Source organism: Sebastes umbrosus, chromosome 16 (assembly GCF_015220745.1).
Source record: "Sebastes umbrosus isolate fSebUmb1 chromosome 16, fSebUmb1.pri, whole genome shotgun sequence".
Lineage (NCBI taxonomy): Eukaryota > Metazoa > Chordata > Actinopteri > Perciformes > Sebastidae > Sebastes > Sebastes umbrosus.
In genome coordinates, this window is record NC_051284.1 from 13,276,777 (window position 1) to 13,302,060 (window position 25,284).

At 42.2% G+C, this 25,284-nt stretch overlaps 1 protein-coding gene across 18 annotated transcripts in view; it reads left to right on the top strand.

Annotated features, from left to right (window-relative positions):
* The window catches only part of LOC119474286 (ryanodine receptor 3-like), a 121,582-nt gene that overhangs the window by 48,813 nt on the left and 47,485 nt on the right, over window positions 1-25,284 (top strand). For 10 of the 18 annotated variants that reach the window (XM_037746204.1, XM_037746211.1, XM_037746206.1 and 7 more), the window contains 22 exons: window positions 493-734; window positions 981-1,173; window positions 2,890-3,106; window positions 3,200-3,304; window positions 3,554-3,556; window positions 6,581-6,684; window positions 7,506-7,589; window positions 7,975-8,134; window positions 10,274-10,421; window positions 10,747-10,949; window positions 12,084-12,258; window positions 12,619-12,827; window positions 12,910-13,109; window positions 13,803-13,869; window positions 13,956-14,116; window positions 14,208-14,373; window positions 15,059-15,145; window positions 16,271-16,497; window positions 16,795-17,602; window positions 17,991-18,191; window positions 19,709-19,811; window positions 20,457-20,588. In XM_037746204.1, coding sequence (XP_037602132.1) covers window positions 493-734; window positions 981-1,173; window positions 2,890-3,106; window positions 3,200-3,304; window positions 3,554-3,556; window positions 6,581-6,684; window positions 7,506-7,589; window positions 7,975-8,134; window positions 10,274-10,421; window positions 10,747-10,949; window positions 12,084-12,258; window positions 12,619-12,827; window positions 12,910-13,109; window positions 13,803-13,869; window positions 13,956-14,116; window positions 14,208-14,373; window positions 15,059-15,145; window positions 16,271-16,497; window positions 16,795-17,602; window positions 17,991-18,191; window positions 19,709-19,811; window positions 20,457-20,588 — 3,995 coding nt within the window. The remainder of the gene's footprint in view (window positions 1-492; window positions 735-980; window positions 1,174-2,889; window positions 3,107-3,199; window positions 3,305-3,553; window positions 3,557-6,580; window positions 6,685-7,505; window positions 7,590-7,974; window positions 8,135-10,273; window positions 10,422-10,746; window positions 10,950-12,083; window positions 12,259-12,618; window positions 12,828-12,909; window positions 13,110-13,802; window positions 13,870-13,955; window positions 14,117-14,207; window positions 14,374-15,058; window positions 15,146-16,270; window positions 16,498-16,794; window positions 17,603-17,990; window positions 18,192-19,708; window positions 19,812-20,456; window positions 20,589-25,284) is intronic. The other 8 variants (XM_037746205.1, XM_037746219.1, XM_037746222.1 and 5 more) reach the window with 1 other exon arrangement.

The following is a 25,284-nucleotide window of genomic DNA, read 5'->3' on the forward strand; positions in this document are numbered from 1 at the left end:
AAGGTACACATCTGAAACTACATGTCGAGCATAGACCGCGTACACTTAACAACATGGTCTTTAAATTGGACTGCGGACCGTGTACGCTCAACCATAACGTGATAGTTTGGACAATGAAGCGCGCTGAGATTGCACTTGGCTTTTAAATCTACTATTATCTGATATAATCCTTCGACATTTCGTCTCTGTACAATGAAAAGAAGCATTTCGGTGAGGGTGCGATAATTTCAACTCAGTTTTAATCTCACAAATCTCTCTGGATCATTTTCTTGACACCAGTGATCTGCTTTGCTTCATGATATCAACACTTTTAAAGAACTTCCTGAACCAAATACATTAGAAACAAATTGAATTATCTTGTCCCGAGGGAAGACTTTTTCATTAGTTTTCAGAAAAAATAACAAGATATTACAAATGAATTTGAGAATATCTGTGAATATCTCACTGCCTCTGAGGGATAACTAATGATATCATGTTTCACTTCATTGCCAGTATGAGACCGAACATCTTCCTGGGGGTGAGCGAGGGCTCGGCTCAGTATAAGAAGTGGTACTACGAGCTGATGATTGACCAGGTGGACCACTTTGTGACCAGCGAACCCTCCCACCTGAGGGTGGGCTGGGCTAACGCTAAAGGTTACGCTCCCTATCCCGGAGGAGGAGAGGGATGGGGAGGCAATGGAGTCGGAGATGACCTCTACTCGTATGGTTTTGACGGACTCCACCTGTGGTCAGGTAGGAAGAAAATTCTGTGTAACTATGATATCATAATAAGCTAATGTATTAAAGATTAGTGGTAACCCTGGGCCACAGCCAGGCAGTGTCTAGACAGGATCAGTACCCTGCAGGGATGATCTCCTTGCCCAGAGTGTGTGTTACTGTGTGTACAAATGTGTGTGTGTGAGAGACGTGATCTGTGCCAGCATCACTCACTGGGTCGTATTTCACATAAATGTGTGTGTGTGTGTGTGTTCTGAACAGGTCGTATCCCGCGGGCGGTTGCGTCCATGAACCAGCACATCCTGACCTCAGAGGATGTGGTGAGCTGTTGTCTGGACCTGGGAGCCCCCAGCATCTCATTCAGAATCAACGGACAGCCCGTTCAGGGCATGTTCGAAAATTTCAACACAGATGGGCTCTTCTTCCCCGTCGTCAGCTTCTCTGCAGGGGTCAAGTGAGTGTTTATTTGTTTCTCCTCTGCGTTGTCTGGGATGAACAGACTCCCTGATATTCCTCGATGATGAATGATGCATCTGAATTTATATATATATACAGTATATACATATATGCTGCAGACCTGCACTTTCACAAACACGACCCTGCATGAAATCCATCTAATCCACCCACTCTGGTCCAAATTCATTAATCCTCAAGGCTTTGAGATTGGACACAGGTAAAAAAAAGGCTGGAATCATATTCTGCTCTGTTGCCATGGTGACCGCAGATAGTGTGATTGACAACACTTTAAAATGGGATTTCAAGCTCCAGCAGTTTTCCCATGATTCCATGATTGACTCCGACTTGGTAGAGCAAAGCAGCATTTTGCATTAACAGCTTTCAGTCTTTGAAGCCCAGAGACACCAAGAGACTGGTCTGATTTGATTTTGGTCATGTAAGCTATTTGAAATCCTTATTGCCTGATGAAAATGAATTTAAAGTGATGCCAATACCTGACGGTTTATGAGCAGCGGAAAGGGAATTGAGAGTTGCATGTGATTCAGCAGATTTTGTTTCATAAAGGGATCCGGCTGGACTCGACAATTTTCCTGTTAAAGCAGCATGTCGTTGTCTTTCAAAGATGCAGGAATGTCCTGAGTTAATTTGTCTTCTGTGGCTGTTTAGGCTTTGTTTCATCAGTCAACAAGTCTGCAGCATGGATGTATTATAAGAATTGGATTCCAGCCTCCAAGCTGGTGCCTATTCATTCCAATAAGAATTGCTCGCCTGGCGCATACACCAAAAAAGTTTTCTAGCTTCCGGGTTTACTTCCAGAGTATGCGGCCCACTGAATATGTGCAGCAGTGTTTCTCCCGTTGGCCCCGCCCGTGAGCTCCTGCTTGCCCCATAGACTTTACATTGTGATGACGTCACAGATTTATAAATCGCTTTTCTCAGCTTGAGGAAAGTTTTACAAATATAAAACCAAAAATTCAGAATAGAAAGAGTCATAATCAACTTTGTTTACAGTTCGAGGTGTCCTGTCAATAGTTTTACAGATGTCTCTTTTACAATGCTGGTCTATGGGGAAAATGCTTTTTGGGAATGTCAGGGAATCACCAAAGTTTATTACGATTCATCCTCATCCTGAGGGGACATGAAGGGGACATGAAGGTCTGTACCAGACATTTCAATTACAGTTAATGTTCACCAATCATACGGAAAGTCACACCTTACAAATACTTTTGCGTGGGTTGTGACGCCTCCGAGCTCGTACTTGAAACTGACCCACTGAACAGGGTGAACTTCTCAACGGATTTAAACGTGCCAGAAAATGACAGCCACACATCTTCACTTTTCAATAATTGAGGGCTGCAGTCAGAATAGGCTTGGGTTGCGTCACCACTACTACTCGAGTAGCTATTTTGGGCGGCCTCAGGAGAGCCTCTTCACAGTGATGGCCTGCGACGTTTTTTTTCTGTCTCCGAGCTAAACTTGTCCCTGTTAGTGCAGCTAGGCTGGAACTGATTGAAGTGGATTTAGAGGACAAAAATAGTCACATTTAGCTGCATGGTAGGTTTTTCTTTTCACTGCTTCTTTCATTAATAGCTGTCTGATTATCACTTATGATCAGATATATAATTTACACACTTTTCCCCCACATTAAATAACTCTTTTCTCCTACAATTTTAGTGTGCGGCATAATAGATTTAATAACATTTAATCTTGTTAGGGTGCGTTACCTGTTGGGTGGCCGACACGGCGACTTTAAGTTCCTGCCTCCATCGAGTTACGCTCCATGTTACGAAGCTCTGCTGCCGAAAGAGAAGATGAAGGTGGAGCCGGTGAAAGAGTACAAGAGGGATGCGGAAGGAGTCCGAGATCTGCTGGGCACCACGCAGTTCATGTCTCAGGCCTCCTTCATCCCCACACCTGTTGAAACTAGCCAGGTAAACTAACAGGAGACGAGAAGAAAGTAATGTTAATAATCCTGTCACAGTTTATCTTTTTCATTTAGATTTGTACTTTGACTGTTTCCGCAGATTGTTATGCCGCCTCATTTAGAGAAGGTCCGAGACAAGCTAGCTGAGAACATCCACGAACTGTGGGGGATGAATAAAATCGAGCTGGGCTGGTCGTTTGGCAAGGTGAGATACATGCAGATTCCTTTCCTTATATGATACTTATCACTCTGGATCAAGAGATCAAAAGCATAACCCATACATGTTGCCATGTTTGTGGAGAAATAAACATCACAATTACACATTCTCTTATACAAATGTGAGTTAAAGAGCAGCTTTAAATGCGTTAGTTGTTGGTAGTGTTAGAATTGAATCATCAAAAGCCTGTACGTCATCTTGCTTTCTCTTTTATAATTTGCGGTTCACACCAAAAAGAGGGTAAGTGGAAAGAAAACTCAAATTTTTCCATGTTCAATGCCTTTCCTACCATTCATTTAGATGCTTCATTCCAGTTTGTTTGTAGGTAGCGGAGTCATTGTGTCTGTGTTTTTAGTAGAAGTCATGAATTACAAAGTGTTGTTTCACCAAAGGGCAGAACGGAGTGTTTTGGCAATTTCTGTGCAGCAATAAACCAAGAGGAACGCCTGTGTTTTAATTGTCTGTCTTTAGTTTTTCCTCTTTTAAGAGAAGTTTAATTGATTCTTTAAAGATATAATCCGTCATCCAAATGTAAACCTAAGGGGTTTATGATGCAGTTATAGTTTGACATTTTGGGGAAAATGCTCGTTTGTTTTCTTGCCGGGTTACATGAGAAGATCAATACTACTCTTAGCTTACCATAAAGACTTGAAGCAGGGGAAAACAGCTGGCCTGGCTCTGTTCATAGTTAAGAAATACAAACAAACTCCAGACTTTGAGTACGGATTAAACAAATGAGATACAATGTGTAAATTAGTGAGCTATAGAGGAGTTTTCTTTTGGAGAGAGCCAGGCTAACTGTTTCCCCCTGCTTCTAGTTGTTATGCTAAGCTAACCGTCTTGTGGTTCTCTTGACAAGAAAGTGAATAAGTGTATTTCCCAAAATATAATAAAATAGTATTCCCTTTATATCCTAAGTATTAGGAAACACAGAAGTAGAAAGCCGATTGTATATTCTGAATATGATCAGCTGAATAAGAGTCAAAATTATTATTTTGCATTATTACACCAAATTCTATAATTACTATTTAATTCATTATATCTGCAGTTTATATGGTCAAAAACATTTTTTGTCTCGATCGGTGACTTTCTTGGTTTATTGTACATCAGCTAAACAATAACGCCAAAGTGACCTGTTTTGCCCTTAAAGGAACAGATGACAACACAAACAACAATATGGAACACAGCTCTTATGTCTATAATACAAACGTATATCAGAATCCTCCCTGTAGTACTAATACCGCCAGCTTTTATACAGGCCTTCATCCTATTTACATTTATTGAAATGGCAATCTCAGAAGTTTTCATTATATTTATTTTCAACAAATATCTGTTAAGTTACTATCTATAGCCAAATGAGTTAACACAATGATGATTGAGCATATGGCCCATTGATGAAAGTATTGCAATATTTATCTATTTGCAGTATTATGTAATGGGGGTCCGTGTTGACCTTCCCGAAAAAAATGCTGTAGTATACACACAAAAAATGGTATCGTGAACACCGAAAGAGAATGCTTCTATCCTATTTCTAAAGCTGGGGATACACTATACGAATTTTAGCCTGTTTCTGGCCCAAAATTTGAGCCACACGACTAATTTTAGAGTCGGACAAAATTTCAACTTCATCGGGCGTTGTTTGCCGTGCAGTGTACCAGGGAGACCGATTAACTCCTCCTGACCGGCCGTCAAACAGTCGGATGAATTTCTGACATGTCAGAAATTTTGGTCGGCCGACCACAGGCTCTCGCACAGTTGAAGCAGAGCCACGAGCCGATTCCCCAACATCAGTGCCTTATTTCTGCTCTTGTTACAGTAATCAGAGCGTAGCTATCAAGATAATATTGTACAATAGATATAGTAAAACGTAGCTAGCTTACCTCCAATTATCTCTGCAAAATAGACAAGCCGTACTGTCCACGTCTTCCTAGCCACCTGCAAGTCCATATACGCTGGCGCCTCTTTTTTTTTAGATGTTTCAGCAGACAGGATAGCACAGATGATCAAGGCAGTACGTTTCTGCCTTGTTAGCATTGTGACCCGTACAGACCTCTAGCAGCAAACAAACTTTACCTGCCTCGGAGCTTTCAAACAAATCTTTATTGGCAACTGTGAACAGCCAGGAGAGCTCGCAGGAGCCAACGGGCCGTGTGAGCACGATCAGACCTTACAGTGTGAGCACATAAATCGTGAGCTTTGGCTTTACATCGCAAACGATCCACTCGTACAGTAGGAGAAGAAGTTACACAACGAGATTTCTAAAATCGTATAGTGCATGCCCAGCTTAAGCTCAACAAAAAGACTCCAGACTGCTAAACTCTAAGTACAATTCTATTGTTTTCTCTCAAATAGAAATTCTAAATCAACCAAGACTGAAATCTTAAGGATTGCCACTTTAAAGATCTTTAATTTAGCATGAGCATTTTATTGTCAAGAAGTCTTTCTTACTTAAGCTCAGGGGGTCAGAGGCACAAATGTGTCAGCTCGTGAGATAAAGCCATGGTGCACGTAGTATTACATGTACAGTACAGTCATTTTGGATGTGGTTACACCGCAGCTCACTCTGTGCTCTGTAGTTGTCATTCATTGTGATTCATTACAGCAGCATTCACAGTAGACGTCCTACAGAGCGAATAAACAAAGTGACGTTCGTTATTTTGTCCTGTTTGCATAAATGCTTAAAAATACCTTTTCTTTAATTTGTTTGTTCCGCAAATGTAATTCTGTAAAAGGAAGAACTGCCAGAGAAGAGATTTCCCACAGAGTTCTTGTACTATTCACAAAAGAGCTGGCTGGTGTTCATTGGACCCACACACACAGCTGCATATCAGTACGCAGCCCCGCATGTTTTCTTGGTAAACATCCGCCATTGCCATGCCACCTCCTCTGAGCAGCATTGCCAAAGGGATTATTTGGCATACGGTGCAGCCTCGAGAGAGGCATTACACCTCTCACTTGGTATTCCGGTCGAGCACCTTTCTCTCTCCCCCAAGAAAACATGCTCCCTCGTTCCTCTTTCATAACATGTTCACTAGAGTAGACTGTCTTATCACTGCAACCAGTAGCACCCTGTATTTAAACCACATTCTCCTCTCCTTGTTGGTTCACTATGACACTGACTTACAAGGCTGTGCATTTCATATGCATATTTTAGTAAACTTTCCCACATGATGTACATACAAATAGAGTAACTGTGGGCCAAAGTGGCAGGCGACAAAGGGAAGTTGAAATGTGATCACTTGTGACTGTTCTTCTTTCTCATAGATAAGGGATGATAATAAGCGGCAGCACCCGTGCCTGGTGGATTTCTCTAAGCTGCCAGAAACTGAAAAGAACTACAATCTGCAGATGTCGACCGAAACTCTGAAGTATGTTGACCGTTATGGATTGATTTTGTCAGCTGTACTTTTGTTTTTGAAGCGAAGAAGAAAGAGAGTGTGGGATGGAGTCAAAGAGGGAAACCGAGAGATTCATTACAAACAGAAAAATGACAAGATTCGATTTTTGTAGTCTGTTTTAAACGGTTGTTCATGAGCATCAATCAGGAGCATCACATACATGGCTTAACCTACAGTCTACACGAAGGAGTACAAACTCATAAGGATTAAAATAAGGTATCTGTAAGACAACAATAAATGCACATATACGGTAAGCGAATTTCCATTTTCAGTGTCACTCAACCAAACAAGTCTTGCTGTTCCTTTTCCACTCATCAGCTCTGCACAACAATTGTTTCTGCACACGACGGTCCCAGTGAGACTTATTACAAGTGCTTTACATAAATGCTCTTTAAATGATACAGAAGAACATGGAGGTTTGTTGTGATTACTCTTCATCCGGGGTACAGGTATCCTCAGACACATCTTGGTGACACTGATGGTTTTTCTGAGTGACGTCAAACTCATTTTTTACTGTCACTTTGTCCTCTCACAAGGTGCAAAGAACATTTGTCAAAAGCACTTCACACCCAGTGCATTCCTCTGGGTATTCTGTGGCTTTTTGTCTCCTGACAGATTAGGAAACGCTCAATTTAACCCATCACTGCTCCATTTGAACACTCCCAACCCCTCCATCGCTACTGTTGGATCTACGTGCACTCTGTCAAATCAGAAGTAATGTCAAGGTGGGGATTAAACACAATCTGCAGCTTCATTCGTCACTCGCTTTCTGTTCTTTTTTCCCCCCACAGGACGCTGCTGGCGTTGGGCTGTCGTGTAGTTCAGGTCAATCCAAATGCTGAGGGCTCCCTCAAAAAGATAAAACTCCCTAAGAAGTAAGTGTGCAAGCTTATATTTGCTGTATAAAGTCCATCAGAACACACATTTCTTATTTAAATGTAGCTCAGACCAGACTGTTTATTAGAAAGCTGTCTGTAGTTACTGATTTTGCCAATGATTTAAAAGAGACTTTTGTAGAGAATATATTGTATTTTAACCATCACTTGAAACATATGATACCTTAGGCTTATCTATAGTAAGTGCAAAGATGAAATGGTAAATCAAAAGGTGTGTAAACCCAGAAAACATGATATTTAGTTTTAATATACTGTATGTGCTGCCATTACGATTTATATGAGGCTATACATGTGGGTAAACTTGTCCTGGTGGATTTATGTTTTATTACTTCCATAACTTTTTTCATTATCTTTTTTCCGCTAGCTACATGATGTCCAATGGTTATAAGCCGTCTCCTCTGGACCTGTCTGACATAAAACTGACTCCAGGTCAGGAGCTGCTGGTGGACAAACTGGCAGAGAATGCACACAATGTGTGGGCCAAGGACCGCATCAAACAGGGATGGACCTATGGCATTCAGCAGGTACACTGGATGTATTCATGCACAGCAGGCTGGGTCCAAAACAAACTAGTATATTGGTGGACAAAATCTCACCCTAAAAAGCACCCGAGATGTTTTTGTGGTTTACACTTTACTTTTAAATTCAATTAAATTCAACACCTCTTTTTTCTTATTCTGTAAAGAAAAAAGAGGCAGCTTTGTCTTCTTTCTTCTACTGTATGTCAAGTTTGGCTACTGCATTTTTTTATACGCTCAGTTTCTCCTTCATGGTTCATTAATTCACCTCCCATACTGTCTCTACTTTACCAGTGCGTACGTCAGACGGTTTGTTTAGTCTGACATTTCCTGGCTATATGTCATTATTCAATACACAGCAAGATGTTCGGCAGTAAAGGGCAACAAGACACAGAACATATTGTGCAGAACACACTCGATACAGCACGTGTCTTCTCATCTGTTGAACGAACAAATGCTAAAACTGAATACATCAACTGCTAGATTTTGTTTTTTGGTGTATTTTGGTACTATATATAATACACTCCTGAAAACGTTCAGTTCTCACTGCTATTTTCTCCCATGATGTGATGTAGAACGCGTCATCCCCATGGAAACATATTTATTTCAATGCACTATGAAATTAATCTTGTTTCTGTGGTCATAGGGTGGCTGGTTTTAGTAAGAGAAATTGCTGTTGTCTGTTTGTTTTTCACCTAAAAGCATTCATTTACAACTTGTATTGAGAAATAATTTGATGCATCTTGCAAAATGTTATCACATTAAGTGAATGAAGGCTCATTCATTTTACCCTCCTTTGCTAATAGTGTGGAAAAAGAGGCTCTCTGTATGAACGCTGGTCCCTAAAAACAACTAAGAGTCTGGATAGAGAGGAGTTAGTCACCTATTGATTCAGAGTAAGCAGCAGATATACAAATTAGAAGACACGTAATATAAAGTGTAAACTGGCCATTTTTCATGGTTCCCTCACGTCCTGGAAAACAGTTGACCAATTTTCCTAGAAAATCTTGTGTTGTCCTGGAACATTATTTTTCATTCTCCTATTTTCCTTTAGCTGAGAATGAACTACTACTACTACTACTACTATCTATCAGAGCTCCCCTAAACAGATAACATTTTCAGATTGCTGTCTGAATGGTTTTGGTCAGGATCATATTAATGTTCAAATGGTAGGTTATGGACAAAAGTATTTTGAATAGGCTGCTCTCGGTTATGTTATGGAAACGCTGGGAACACCCCCCCCAGTCACGCCACATGGTAGCACATGCAGGTTGGATGACATTACATAACGTTGCTGTTTTAAATTGTTGAATAATGTTAAATTGGTTAGCACGTTTGGTTCAGTTGCTAAAGTTGACATGCTTGCCTACATCTGCAGGTGTGTTTGCATTATTCTATGGTCAATTTGTCATCATTTATAAATATGTAAGAGATGATTTCATAGATAAATCAGACCTCCACAGAGAGGAACATATTAGTGTATTCCTGTCTGTCATACCAGCTAAATCATCACTGAAAAAAATTTCCTGAAAATTATCTCTAGAAAAGAGTGGTAACCCTGTTTTTTCCTTGTCCCTGCTCAGCCATTTGAACCAGTATAAGCAGCTAAGGTTAGACCTACGTGTCAGTTGTCACAGTTAAACACTTTGGCATCCTTCTTGAAGGCAGATGTTTGGTCATCTTTTTTGTGCAGTTTGTAGATCAAGGGTCGTAGTGGATAACATGTGACCGGGTAACTGACCAGCGCTTTGGCAAAATGCCACATGGTTTTCAATTAAACCCTTCAGTGATATCGGGGAAAGCTGCTACCAAACAAACAGCCTGTGATCTGCATAACCAGCACAAGATTTCAAATTAAGCTCCACAAATCTGCTTAAGTAGCATTAATATGATACTTTGTGATTGCGCCCTCGACTCCCAGTGGGAGAACTGCGATGGGAAATGAGTGACACAGGAAAGCTAGAGGAAGTGATGGGCAGCAGTAGCGCAATGGAAACAATTAACTTCTTAATTACAGGAACTGTCACACATAACAGCACATAACAGTTGTATGTTTGAGCTGGTCTACAGTACAATTAATGAGATAACCAGGGATATTTGTTTTTCCTGCTTGAAGTCTCCTCTGACTGCCTCTCCTCTCTGCAGGATCTGAAGAGTAAGCGTAACCCTCGCCTGGTTCCCTACATTCTGCTGGATGAGCGCACCAAGAAGTCCAACAGGGACAGCCTGCGGGAGGCTATCCGCACTCTGATTGGCTATGGATACAACATCGAGCCCTCGGACCAGGAAGGCGGTGAGTCTGACTCATGGACGTATGCCTATCTAAATGCACAGCCGTTCCAATTATACAGTGTATGATAAAATGCTCGTTATAAAGAATGTGGAGGAAAATGTGTGTGACAAGTGTGACTTCATTTTCCAGTCCAGATAAAGGACTTTGCCTCCCACTCTCTTTCAGTCGACAGTGAAAGAGAATAGGGGTGTGCAATGATTTAACCTCACCCAATATTAGGCTGTTGCAATTAATAGTTCCATTATTCATTTCCTTATTTGTCGGAGGGGATTCAGCTGGTTTTGAAGCAGCAATCCACACCCTGACACTCCCTTCCGCCCTGTAGGACAAGTGGTTGAGCGGCTCAGCATCGACAAGATCCGCTTCTTCAGAGTGGAGAGGACGTACGCCGTGAAGACCGGGAAGTGGTACTTTGAATTTGAGGCTGTGACGGGAGGAGACATGAGAGTGGGCTGGGCCAGACCTGGATGTAAGCCAGATGTTGAGCTTGGCACGGATGAGCTCGCCTTTGTCTTTGATGGATACAGGGTAAGCTGTCAACCATGGGATGTAATATTGTTGAATCAAGTGTATCTTGAGGCATTATGTTTTTGGGTTGTCCGTCTGTACGTCCGTATCATTCACGTAAACGTGATATCTCAACGCCTTGAGGGAATTTCTTCAAATTTGGCACAAATGTCCACCTGGAATTAAGGATGAATTTGGTGGTCAAAGGTCACTGTGACCTCACAAAACAAGTTTTCAGCCATAGCTCAAGAATTTATATGCTATTTATGACAATTTCACACAAATGTCTAATAGGATAAAATGATGAAGTGATGACATTTTAGACAGGCATGGATATAAACTGCAACTAAACTGGTTGGTGGAAGCATACAACCGCGAGGCGGTAATTGTAGTTTTTATACTGTTGTACTGACTTGCCCTTTTCCTTTATTTCTTGAAGTGCTTGAAACAGATGAAAGGAAATTTATCTTACTTAAAAATTATCTTAAATAAAGGCAGGGTTGGTAATCTCGAGAAACTAGCAACAGTACACTAGATTCTTGATAAAGATCCAGCTGAAAAACTCGGCTCAGTCTTGCCAACTCTTTTCCAATGAAGGTAGCTAGCAGCACTAGCTCCAAAAGTCCCTAAATCTAGCGAGAACGTCACCAAGTCAGGAACACTGACAGTCCGTCGCTTCAGGCCTCCCTCCAAAGCCACTCCCCCAAAATGATCATAATGAACGTAAACAATGAACATGGCTATTGTTAGTACTCACAGATGTCAAGCCAGCAGCTTGTGGAAGACTCCGTTGACGTGCAATGACGCGCATAGGCAGAGTGTGCGCAGGCAGACCATTCAATTATTTAATTTGGGCTGAATGAAATAATTGGATGGGTTTATTACAGTCCTGCGATACCAGATTTTTTTCTCTTTTTATCAGAGCATTTGATTTATTGATTGCTGTCGGGATGTAATGAAAATTTTAACTAATATAACAAAAAAAATTCCTAAAATCTTTACCAACCCTACCTTTAACTAATTTCAGGAAAAATAAAAGACTTCATTAAAAATAAAGGACATTAGAAAGGACATTTCTTGTAATATATGCTATAATCTGCATCTGTATAATCCTATATTATTTTCTTTTTGTACCTGTACTGTATATACATGTAGGGTCACTGTCTGAACATGGGCGGCCGTTTGTTCGGGCGGTGCTGGCATGCTGGGGACGTGGTGGGCTGTATGATCAACATGGAGGACAAGTCCATGATCTTCACCCTCAACGGAGAGATCCTCATCACCACCAATGGCTCTGAACTCTGCTTCACTGACTTTGAAACTGAGGACGGTGAGAAAGTTTGCATGTGGATATGATGTATGTGTTAACAGAGTCAGTTATAGAAGCTTAAGGTCAGGGAGTGTCAGACTGATGAGGTGACTGTAGAAAGAGCTGTTGGTCGCTCATCTTTTAATAAAGCCTTCACATGCAGAGCAGGGAGCATTAACCTAGAATGACCATGCTGCGGATATAAGTGAAAAATAAGTGGCTCCCTGTAACGAAATCACCCTTTATTTAATGTGACACTTGTAAATTGCCTTTTTGCAAAAGCTAGATTGATTTCCCCTCCCCTCCTGCTGTGTGTTCTTAGAGGTTATTTATACTCTCCTCTTCCTTCTCCCTCCTTTACCTCCTCTGACCATCCTTCAGGGTTCATTCCAGTGTGCAGTCTCGGTCTGGGCCAGGTGGGCCGCATGAATCTGGGGAAAGACGCCAGCACCTTCAAGTACTACACCATGTGCGGCCTTCAGGAGGGATTTGAGCCCTTTGCTGTAAACATGAACCGAGAGGTCACCATGTGGTTCAGCAAGCGTCTGCCTACTTTTGTTAATGTGCCGAAGGACCATAACCACATCGCAGTAAGATCAAAAGCAGTGACATATTTGTTTCTTAACACAGCTGCTCATTGGATCAATGCAAAGACTTTCTTCCTGTTTGCAGGTGACCAGGATTGACGGCACCATAGACAGCCCCCCTTGTCTTAAAGTCACCCACAAGACGTTTGGCACCCAGAACAGCAACGCAGATATGGTGTTTTGTCGCCTCAGCATGCCTGTAGAGTTCCAGTCCTTCTTCAAATCCAGTCCGGTTATAGACATGAACGGAGTCCACGAGGAAGATACCCTTAAAGTCAAACACAGGTACTCGTGAATTTACACCTTACAGTAGCAAGCAACCCTTTCCAAAGCATCATACCTCTGACCCACTTCTAGATTATTGACAATCGTGACATCAAGTGGACCATTCAAGTTCAGTGTCAGTTAGTATGCAAATATTTGAAGTAAAGGCCTTTACACACCATTAATTCACACGTCAGTATATTTTTTTAGGACTGTCATGAGTACTTTCACAGTGAACATAAGTGTTATGCGGCGAAAAAGCAGCTTTTCTGAGCTTTCACCCTGTGAATAAAGGCATCAACCAATCACGTTGTGCGGAACGGACATATTCAATACGTACACTATAGTGTTCGACAATACAGAGGTTCCCTAAGTACGAACGATGACGGCAAACTTCATTACTCCTTTCAACCTTGACAAAGGCAGGGCTAACCAGTTCCACTCCTTCCGTTCTTATCTTTCACAATAAAAGCCCTAGACATATTTACTGCGTAACTGTTTATCAGAGGCACATTTGCATCGCTGCCGGTAAGAATTGTTTTGATGCAAAATATTTGCAGGCAAGTATTTCGCATTTTCGTGTTGTTTATTTGTCACGGCTAAAGTAATTTGGTTTTATCAGACATCTTGTAATGGCTTTGAACATCTGAAGGCTAAAATACCATTCAACTGGTTTGTACTTGATAATCACCTGTTGAATGTGGTTTCCGGTAGATATCCATTGAGATCTGTGAGGCACAGTGATGAAAGTAGACGAGTGGACTACAGCAGCATCACTACGGTACTGAATAACCTTTTTGATTTTTTTTTGTTCCATTTGGTCTCAACACCTTCAGCGTTGACTAACTCTTGCATGTGTCATTACAGTACTATCACTCGGTAAGGGTCTTCGCTGGGCAGGACCCCACCGGTGTGTGGGTTGGATGGGTTACCCCCGACTACCATTACTACAGCAACAATTTCAGCCTCAGTAAAAACCGATCGGTCACTGTAACCCTGGGTGACGAGCGAGGACGAGTCCATGAGAGGTGAGACCGTTTTTAGGAGAACAGTTTAAAGTTCTTTACTTTATGCTGTATGTCAATATATGATGAATGACTGATATTTGCACTCTAATAGTGTGAGGAGGAGTAACTGCTACATCGTGTGGGGTGGCGATGTGACCAGCGCTGCTCACGCCTCCAGTCGCAGCAACGTGGACCTGGAGATTGGCTGTCTCATAGACCTGGCCACCGGCCTGGTGACATTCACTGTCAATGGCAAGGAGATAAGCACATCCTACCAGGTACTGAATACACATGCTGTACAAAAGTTGTGTTTTATAAAGTAGATATGGTGTATAATGATGGGAATTATGTGAATATTCGACATGCAGAAGATGAGATCTTTATTTTGGGATGCTTTCAAACTTCATAAGGACTTGCAGAACATGTAGCGTTACTTTTAAGCTTCCTTGTGATTTTGTCTGTTCACTCATTCATTTGTACCTTCTGCCATTTATTCATTTATGTGTCCATCCACCTGTAAGTCGCAGTCTCTACCTGTCTAACTGTCCATCCACTCTTTTTATTATTCTGCAGTTTATCCTGCTGACCTTGAGATTAACTCGTCTTCTGTCTTTGCATAATTTCCTAACGGAGCGCTGACGTCTGTTTTGTTCAATTTCAGACTTATAATTTGCCTGTTCAGATGTACTCTGAGAGCTAAATCTTAAAGAACCTTTCGAAGGGTATAATCTTCTTATGTTCTCCCTCACTGAAACTCTGTGATGCTTCACCCGGTGCTGAGTCATCCTGCCAGACGACACTCTACAATGATCGTGCATAGACATACTAAGTAGTGGAGTTTCATGATGCATCATTAAGCTGCTTTCCGCAAGTCATGCTCTCTCTCATCTGCGTCTTAAGCTTTTGATGTGTACTTCCTGTTTGGACCTATTATTGACTTGCTGCTCTTTCTCTCTGCTTCAGGTGGAACCAAACACCAAGCTTTTCCCTGCTGTGTTTGTGCGACCCACCAGCCCGAACCTCTTCCAGTTCGAGTTGTCTAAAATAAAGGTAGAGTCTCCTAATTGTTCCATTACAACAACCTTGTTGCATGTATGATGAAAACCATAACATTGTACAAAAAAAAACCCAAAATCCCACAAACAGTAGCAGTCGAGGAAATGAAATTTTTACTGCTCACAGTATGCTCCTTTTTATTTTAACCTTTCTCGTAGTACCTTATTCTACCTCACACTGTGTTCAGAGATGCAGCTCCCACACAGGATTATGCAGTTACACACCCTCCAACTAGGTCCACTAAGCTAATATTTTAGCCTGCTTATGTCTGCACCAAAGATACTGAGAGCTTCACCAACAAGATGGGTACTTACGTCAGTTGTTTGGACAAGAAAATAAGATTGTGTGACTAAGCAAAGGTAGCACTGACACAGTAAACATGACGAACAACTCATAGACAGATTTGGACTGTCTTCTTCTTTAGAAAAATGACATGACAAGGAAAATAAAAGAACCTCTGAAACAAGAAAATCTTTTGGGTATTGATTTACTAGGAAAGAATAAAATCAGCAAACATGCATCTCTTTAACATATTGCGTGTGACGGCCATGAAGCAGGTGACAAGGACATGGAAACAGCTAAACACACCAAAACTAAATTCATGGCTTTAAAAAAATTTAATTCTAGACATTGAAAAATAACCTTCAAAATCAGAGATCATATTAAAAAAATGAATAAAATTGACCCAAAAGACTCTGTAAAATGACATATTATTTCAATCTAGCCCAAGAATTGCAATAAACAGGCCCCAATTCCAATACCCCCTTACCTTCATCCTTTTTTTGTTTTGGTTGGGTTTTGTGTCTCTTAATTATTTTCTGTTATTTATTAATTAAAATTTTAGTATAAATAATAATAATTTAGTATAAAAATGTGCAATGGACTTTCAAGTAAACAGTTGTCTGGAAGATGATGGAAGAAACATTGCAATAAAGTATTAAAAAAAAGAAAAATGACGCAGTTCAAAATGACTTTCTGTTCGACCAGGAAGTACTCTAGTGTGTCTTTTTTAAACTGTAGCAAAAAGTGAGAGCATATGAAGCCTTTTAACTGCTCCTTTGGCCTTGAAAAAAATAGTTCATTTAATCCCTCCCTTCATGTACTGTTTGCCCTCTCCAGAATGCCATGCCTCTGTCATCCGCCATCTTTAAGAGCGAACATAAAAACCCGGTGCCCCAGTGTCCGCCCCGTCTAGACGTCCAGTCCATCAACGCCGTGCTGTGGAGCCGCATGCCAAACATCTTCCTCAAGGTGGAAACAGCCAGGGTCAACGAGAGACATGGCTGGGTGGTCCAGTGTGTGGAGCCCCTGCAGATGTTGGCCGTACATATACCCGAGGAGAACAGGTGCAGTACACGGGGTTGTGTGCTTATATGATGTATCTATTCAGTAGGTTTTAGTTGATCTCAAAGGACGTTGTATCTAATAAATGTGCTAAATGCATTTCTCTCTAAGCCGATTTTTTAAAATATTATAGAAAAACAGCTCTGTAGCACTACTAGAGGTCAGAAACTCCACAGGGAGCCTTTAACAACCCTTATTTTATTATCCTGTGTGGTAAAGAACACCTGTCTGGCCTCTAAATAGACTAAATCAGATCATCAGAATGTAATTTGCTAATCCTCCCTCACTTCTTTTCAAAGGTGCGTCGACATCATGGAGCTGTCTGAGCAGGAGGACATGAGGAGGTTCCACTACCACACCCTGAAGCTCTACTGTGCCCTCTGCGCTCTGGGCAACACCCGCGTGGCCCACGCCCTCTGCAGCCACCTGGACCAATCACAGCTCCTTTACACCATCGACAATCAGTACCTGTCAGGCATGTTACGCGAGGGCTTCTACAACGTCCTGATCAGCACCCACCTGGAGACGGCGAAAGAGGCGCGACTCATGATGAAGGACGAGTTCATCATCCCCGTCACGGCTGAGACACGTTCCATTCGCCTCTTCTCCAACGCTTCCAAAAAGCACCTCCCGCCAGGGGTGGGTCTTAGCACCTCGCTCAAACCCCGCCTCAACTTTGCTCCGCCATGTTTCATCAGCACCAAACGGGAGCAACATCTCTACAGTCCCCAAATCCCACTGGACGCACTGAAGGAGAAGTCAATTTTAATGTTGACGGAGGCCGTTCAGGGCGGCGGCCACCACATTCGAGATCCCGTAGGAGGAGGCGTGGAGTACCAGTTTGTGCCAATCTTGAAACTCATCAGCACCTTGTTGACTATGGGTGTACTAGGTAGCGAGGACGTTCATAAGATCTTGCTGCTCATCGACCCGAATGTTTTCAGAGAGACACGTGAAGAGGGGGCCACCGGGGCCACGGACAAAGAAGGACTTACAGGGGCGGAGGAGAAGGCAGTGGAAGCTGGAGAAGAGGAGGCCGCCAAAGAGGCTAAACAGCCAATGAAAGGACTGCTGGAGAAGAGGCTGCCTGAGCCCGTCAAACGACAGGTGATACAAGCACATATGAACAGATCTGACATCATCATATATTTGTTAAACCTTTACATAAACCACTGAAGGTAAAACATGTAAAAATCATTGAACATCTTCATCTGCAATTCACTCCTAAAGACCAACACAGCGGTGCTCTCAATCACATGGTCCGTAAGTGCGCCGCTGTAATAGACCCATTCAGAAGTCAGTCAAATATGAAATTACTCTGTCTCGTGTTGAACAAATGATCTCTTAAATGTCTCTTTAATAAGCAGGATGGTGTGAAGCCATAAGGCTGTTTGTATGTATTCCTAACGGACTTGCTCGTAACAGCTGCATCTGGGTGCGCAACAGTGATGCAACAGTATTTGTTGTCCGTCTCCTCCCCTTGTCTGTTCCCCAGATGTGTGAGCTGCTTCACTATTTCTGCGACTGCGAGCTGAAGCACCGCATCGAGGCCATCGTGTCTTTCTCCGACAGCTTCGTCTCCAAGCTGCAGTACAACCAGAAGTTCCGCTACAACGAGCTGATGCTGGCCCTCAACATGTCCGCGGCCGTTACCGCAAAGAAGACCAAAGAGTTTAGATCGCCCCCTCAAGAACAGGTGAGACGAGGCCACGGTCACCGCAGGGCTGCTGGGTAGGAAGTAAAAGTGGTTAGAAACACTGATCTTACTAATATGAAGTGCATGTTCATTCTTTAAGATTAAAGGGATAGTTTAGGTGTTTTGAAGTGGGGGTTGTAAGAGGTACCTATCCATAGTCGGTGTATTACCTACATTAGATGATGGTTGACTGGAGTTACTGCACGGAAGCAAAGCAATGCGCTGCTGTGGACGGGGCCGGCAGCAAAACGTATTTTAGCTAAAAGAAAGGCCCACCTAAAAAAATCAATATCAGTTTAAGTGTACGCTATATTTAGAATATTTTTAGCGCTTTACCTTGCCGTTAGTGAGCCCTTTTCGATGAGGAACTGAAGCCGTTGTATCCATCTATGCTCTTGCAAAAGCCACCAGACTCCATTGAAAAAACACGTAATTAACTGTTTTTTCAATGGAGTCTGGTTGCTTTGGCGAGAGCATAGAAAACAGCTTCAGTTCCCCTATGGAAACATAGACTGTATAGCTGTCTGACAGCAAGGTGAACCGGCGAAAATCAATAATATAGCGTACACATAATTTTTTTAGGTGAGCCTTTCTTTTAGGTGGCTAAAATACGTTTTGCTGCCGGAGTCGGGAGCTTCCGTACTCCTGTCTGCTTCTTCAAACAGGGGGCTTGCCGATCATGGTCTACTGTAGATAATAGACTATGGATAAGTACCTCATACAACCACCTTCAAAACACCCAAACTATCCCTTTAAGTCTTAGGGAACTAGGGGGAATTATCTCTACACTGGCAGATTCACAATAATTCACACCTCTGTTCATGTGATTCTGACGACTCTCACATGTCTGCCATATGACCTTATTGATGCTTATGTGACCTAAAGGTGTAAATCAGCCTCAGAGGGTAAAATGCCAGGAACTGTGCATCAGTGAGAAGTGATGAATCTTACAGTAAAGCACACATGAATCTATAATTGACCACAAAGAAAGCCTGCAGGCTCAATGCTTCAAATGATGCATGAAACTGGATAATTCAGAGGGAGCTGTTACATAACTTCTGTAATTTTTCCACATACATGGCTAATTTCTCTCCCCACCCTCAGATTGCCTTTTTTTGTTTTTGTATCGTCAAAATGTTCCTCATTTTTGGCTCCAGAGTGAATGAGAGCTGGTGCCTCGCTCCAAATGTTCCAAAGCGCTCTCTTTGTGTGTGTGTTGAGCAAAGCCTCAAGGCGAATTCATCCTTCTTCTCTGTGGTGTCATTGCACCAGTGAGCGCGAGCACACACACACATACAGTATCCCTTTAGGGTCACAGCTGGAGATGGAGTTCAGCGCTTCACAGCTCCTTTAATGACTTGTCATAGTGTCCTTTGGTTTATGAGTGCTGAGGGAGAATTGGCTACTTAAGCTGTTTTCTGGTGAATCTTACAATGAGATCACATCATGTTCAGATTGCTTTTGAAACTAAAGTACCAGACTTTGTAAGTGTCTGCTCTCATGATTCCATGCTTTAGATCAACATGCTGCTGACCTTCAGTGTGGGCGAGGACTGTCCGTGTCCGACAGACATCCAGGAGGAACTGTATGGTTTTCACAACCAGCTGCAGCTCCACTGTGGTGAGATGCAGATCTTGCAAAAAACCTTTTATCAGCTGCTTTATCGGTTATCTTTATCATGAAACGTACATTATTGTATTTAACTGGATCCAATTACCTTATATTGCTCTGATTGATTGCTAAATTTATTACAAATATTTTACAAAGGCAGCATGAACTGGCAACATGGATGGAAAATTAAAATAGGAAAAAAAATCAAATGGAAAATATAGTCAATATTTCCCATCTATTGCTTTAGCTGCCATTGTGTCAACATCAGCTGAATTGTTCTCAGAAATGCTTTCATCTTCCTTCTCTGCATCTCTGTCTCCCGGCACAGGAGTTATAGTTCAGTGCCTCTCACATTGTTCTGACATCTTGATGTTGTGATAAATAATTGAATTGCCCAACCGCTCTGTGGTACAACCAATCTAATGGCAGTTTCAGCCGTGCCACATAGCGTTGACCTGCTCCAGCCCCCCCTCCGCACAGACAACGATGAAAAAACTTGAAATTGCCAAGAAATAGGAGATACCGCACACTCAATACTACACATCATACACATGACATGTCTGCTAACCCCACAGGAAGAGCAGAGATATTGCTGTTAATATGCTTCGTTCTCCATGTACCCAATATAGCAGCACGTCTGTTTGTGTTGTGCAGGAATCCCTATGGAGGAAGACGAATACGAGCAAGATACATCTATCAAAGGTCGCCTGCTGATGCTGGTGAACAAGATCAAAGGCCAGTCACACAAAGCGGAGGAGCCCACAGAGAAGGAGCAAGCCGCACCATGTGAGGAAGTCACTGTTTTTATTACTTCATGATATTAGCAATGCTGCAGTGTATCAGTGAACCTGGGTGATAAACACATTCCTGATTGGCTGGAGGATGTGGATTAAAGCTTTTTAATGCACGCATTGGCTCATTAAATTTCTCATCTAAATTCATTATCTAGAAAACGATCCAATTACAGCCTTGTAACTATAGCAACATGCTGAAACAATATCAAGATCAGTGAGCAGGTAAAGCTTTGGGAAACTTTTTCTTAATAAGATTTTACCTCAAAGACCAAACACTTGCCAATTAAAATGTATCCTTGACATTGAAGTTGTTCTGTTTCTATACTGCTTGTGCAACATTTGTTACATTCCCGTAAAAGCACAAGTTCTCAGACACATTCTGCTTGTTTATGTTCTCTTTCTCTTCTTCTTGTACGAGCTCTCGGTCTGTGTTCTTCGCTTAGAGGGAGGCGAGAATTAAAAAGCAGGAGCTCCCGTATTGCAGCTCTAGCACCCTCAGTCTTGCCTCTATTTGTCTGCCGGTGTCATGTGGACTGAGTCACCGGGTGGTAGTCATTTCCATTTCAATTTCTTTTCAATTTCATTATGGTAATACGGAGCCGGGTGGAGCAGAGGCTCCGGAGTGAAGAGCGTCTTCCGCCAGCCGCTCCAGGAGACGAGAGAAGAGCGATGAGAGGAAAAAACGGCGGCGATAAAACCAAATCCTTCACCTGATTAAACCCACAGACACATACGTACAAATACACAATCGTGAGCACACACAGGAACAAAAACCATTTCAATCACAGCACTCAATAACCGGGTGCAATAAATGCAGAACAAGTTGTATCTAATTTTCTATCTCAACTAGCACTCTGTTTAAGGGGCTGCCAATCAAGTGACTGATTGCAAATTATGACTTAACTGGTAGAACATACAGTCTACCTTCAATATAGACAGCAGTGTGTTATTTGAAACCTTCTCTCACCGTTTTGATTTTTATTTATCAGTGTATGTCTCCATTTATGGCCGCAATTCTTGTGTGTCTGATTTTAATTGCATAGATTGGGAGTAACAACAGGGTATTTTATTACTTCTATAAACCCCTCTGAGACTCTGGTCATCGCCATACCATCCCTGTCTATTCTTGAAAGTGATGCCAGCAACAAGAAGTGGCCAAGCTGCAAATGGATAAATTTGGGATGAAATATGGGATGCTGAAAGGCAATTTCTCCGTTGGGATTTGGTGTGACCCTGACGTGGAGAATATAAGACCACCCCGCCGATCTCCAAGGAGCAAGGCTGGATGAAAATAGAGGATTGTGTATTTCTCCTCAAAAGAGTGCTTTGGGTGGTGGTGGTCTCTGCAGGCTGCTGTGTGTGAGCTGATTGATTAGAAGGCTGGTTTGTGGTGGCAGCTGCAGTTCAGGAGCATCACAGCTACTTCTGAAACAGCTGGAGGCGTCAGAAAGCGAGGGAACGGAGTGGAATAATTTACATTCTCTGCAGGCAAATTCTCTTATCTGCTAGAAGTGTTTTTTCTTTGAATCATTTTGTGATTATATATACTGTATGTTGGTATTAAGTGTTAGGATTTGGAAGCCATATTTGTCTTTTTTTTCCTTTTAGTGGCTTTTGCATAGTAGATTTAGATGTACTGTAGTAATAATATTCACAACAAGAGCTTTCCAAAAACAAGGTGTACAACAAGACTAAAGCTGCGGTCGAATAGTCTTTTTTGCTTAGGAAGGTTCCTAACTGAGTGAGGTATCACAGTGTCAGCTATGATAAGAGCTGGTTGAACTCTCTAAATGCTAAGGGAAGGTGCTTCATTGCTTCCTTTCTTATCTCCTTAAGTATAGGATCCACAGGACCATCCTTTACGAAAGGAAAGGAGATAATGCCGTCCCACAGTTTGATGTGGCAGCAACATTTAAAGTGATTAATGTTACTCAAGATTAATGTTAACATGCTAACATATGCTAGATAGCCCTAAACACAAAGAACAGCTGAGGCTGATGGGAATGGCATTAGTTTTGCAGGTATTTGGTGACTGGACTTGTTTGCTTAAAACAGTATATATTGCATGTGGGAAATAGTTTTTGTTTTATTTTATTTTGTTTGGAATTGGATGTATTTTCTTTGTATGTAGCTGATAGGTAGGCTTTCATGCAGGTAATGCCACCTTCTCAGCTTGTCCTCTCTATGGAAGCTCAGGCCTTTTGCCTCTCTCACTGGCAGACACACACCTGGAGACTATTATTGTCTCATTAAGAACTGATACTGTATATACAAGTAGCACTCAGGACCTTATTTTCGATGCATGTGTCCAGTGTGGCTAAGGGAACAGGCTAGTCTCCTTTTTAACACTTTTTATATACATGGGTAGCTGTGCAGGAGCTCACGACAGCGGAGGCATTGGGAGTTGATTTCCCATTGAAGTAAAAAAAATGTACCTTGTAGTTTAGTCATTCAGTTTTATGTGTGTGTACATATTGCCTATGATGTATAACATTGGCTTACATTGTAGTGCAGTTGCTTGAGGTAGCATTGACTGTGGAGCCAGATCTGGCTTGCTAGATACTCTGTTGTTTAAGGTAAACTATAAGTTATTTAGTTAGATTTGTAGTCTACTATATGTACTGACTGGTTTTCTATTTTTTGTCATTTAAGGGTTGTCATAGCCAATGCTGTTTTGCCTGTATGCTACTGTGTTGCTTTTTGGGTGGATGGGCTATAGAAATGTTGGTGCCAACTGCTAGGGTTTGCTACTGTTTTGTTGTGTTTAGGGGATGGCATACTGTACGAGTGTGTGCGTGGTGGTGTCCGGGCATCCTGGTAGCATTTAGGTAGCCCCCTACTGTATTTGTCTGGCTCCTACGGATTCTGAGTGCTACCTGCATCTATCAGTTCTTAATGAGACAATAATAGTCTCCAGGTGGGTGCCTGTCAGTGAGAGAGACAATGGCTGAGATGGTGGCATTACCGACAGGCCAAAAGCGTACCTATCACATAGTATGTGAGAAGTGCGTGGGACAGGTGGTATAATTTGAAAACACAAAGTTATATAAGGAGAAGAGGGTTCGCCAGGAGGCAGGAGTATGGCCAGAGTGAAGATGACATGATCTATTCTGTACTGTTACTCCAGCTATAACTTCTCCTCCTCGCACAGTGAGACCCCGAAGACACAAGAGGCGCCGTTGTCTTTGCCATTATTTCATAGGAATGAAGTAAGAGAAGCGCAGAAGTCGTTTTCCCCCTCTGATGAATGGTTTATCCACCAGAAGCATTTAATGCTCAGACATGATGACTTGCCTTGAAGAAATGTGTGTGTGTGAGCGTAGGGATTGGGTGTGTGAAATTGAACGCTCACACCATAAAAACCGCTGGCTTCCAGTTCCATCAGTGTAACAGTAGACCGGTTTGTTTGTTGGGGTGTAGTGAGGGGGGAAAGGGCTAGAGGGGCGTATTCAAGAGCAAAACAGACCGACGGAACGAGCGCGCGTGTTTGATAGCGTGACAGAATGAGAGTCAGGTGTTGTGAAGCATCTTGGCTGAGAGGAAGAGATGTCGCTTCACATTTTGGAACAAGATGGTGCTTCTGCCCTTTCTCCGACACCCACGCAACTCTCGGCGGCAGGATCGGTTACCGCTGACTGTGACATTCTGCTGGCTCCCCACCCGTCACACAAAAACACACACTTGCAGTGATTGACAGCCTTGACCAACAGATCCAATCAACCAAACAGACACAGGGGTCTTAAAAACACAATCACCTAATTGCAATACTTTTAAGGAAATCAATTTCCGTATAAACGGCTCCATCTTTTATGGTTCTGAGTTGTTTAATTGACGTTTATTCTCTCCTTTGTGTATTCATACCCCAAGAACAGACTCACAAATATATGTGCACACCCTCACCCACACAGCCATTGATCCAGTTTTAATGAAGCCTTAAGGGTAACCCACATACGAGCTGTCCAAACAAACGTCTCAGTTTAACCACAGAAGCAGAATATTGCACTGTAGAACTATTAATACACTGTCCACTACCCCTCCCTTACTCGTTACATAACAGGGCTTCCTCTCCGCTCCGCTGAAAATGTGCCTTTTCATGAATGAGCTCGCAAACTTGTTTTTTCCCTTCTGATAGAATAGAAGAAAATAACTGACGTTGTTGAGACACAGCTGATTACCTCTCCTTTTAGAAGCAGGGGCTTGTAGAGGTGGCTGATACACGCATGCAGTCCTATTAGCTCGACTCAAGCCACGCGAAAGACTTTGAAGGAGCTGTCTGTCTTTCTTTGTTCTGTGCTCAAGGTCTTATTTGCATCACAGAGCCGGTTTGGGAATGCATCCTTTGAATTCGGTGCTCAAACGTGGCTTGTGCACCAAAGGGAGCATCCAGTCAAGTGGGAGACCTTTTTACGTCAGTCTAATAGAGCTTTGTGTTGGGTGTGTGTGTGTTAACGTCTGTGTGTTTAAGGGAGAAGTGCCTTGGTGTGACCTCAGTTAATAGAAGGAAGGTTATAGTATATTTTCCTCTTAAGGCCAATGATATGCAGTAAGGATTACAAGACAATACAGCAAGCACTTCACCGTCGAAGCAAGGCTTTCTCTGCTACTTTAAAGGCTAATCTCATCTTACTGCTAAATGAGAAAAGCCTGTATTCTTTTAACCAATAGACCCTTTTACAGTCGACCTCATC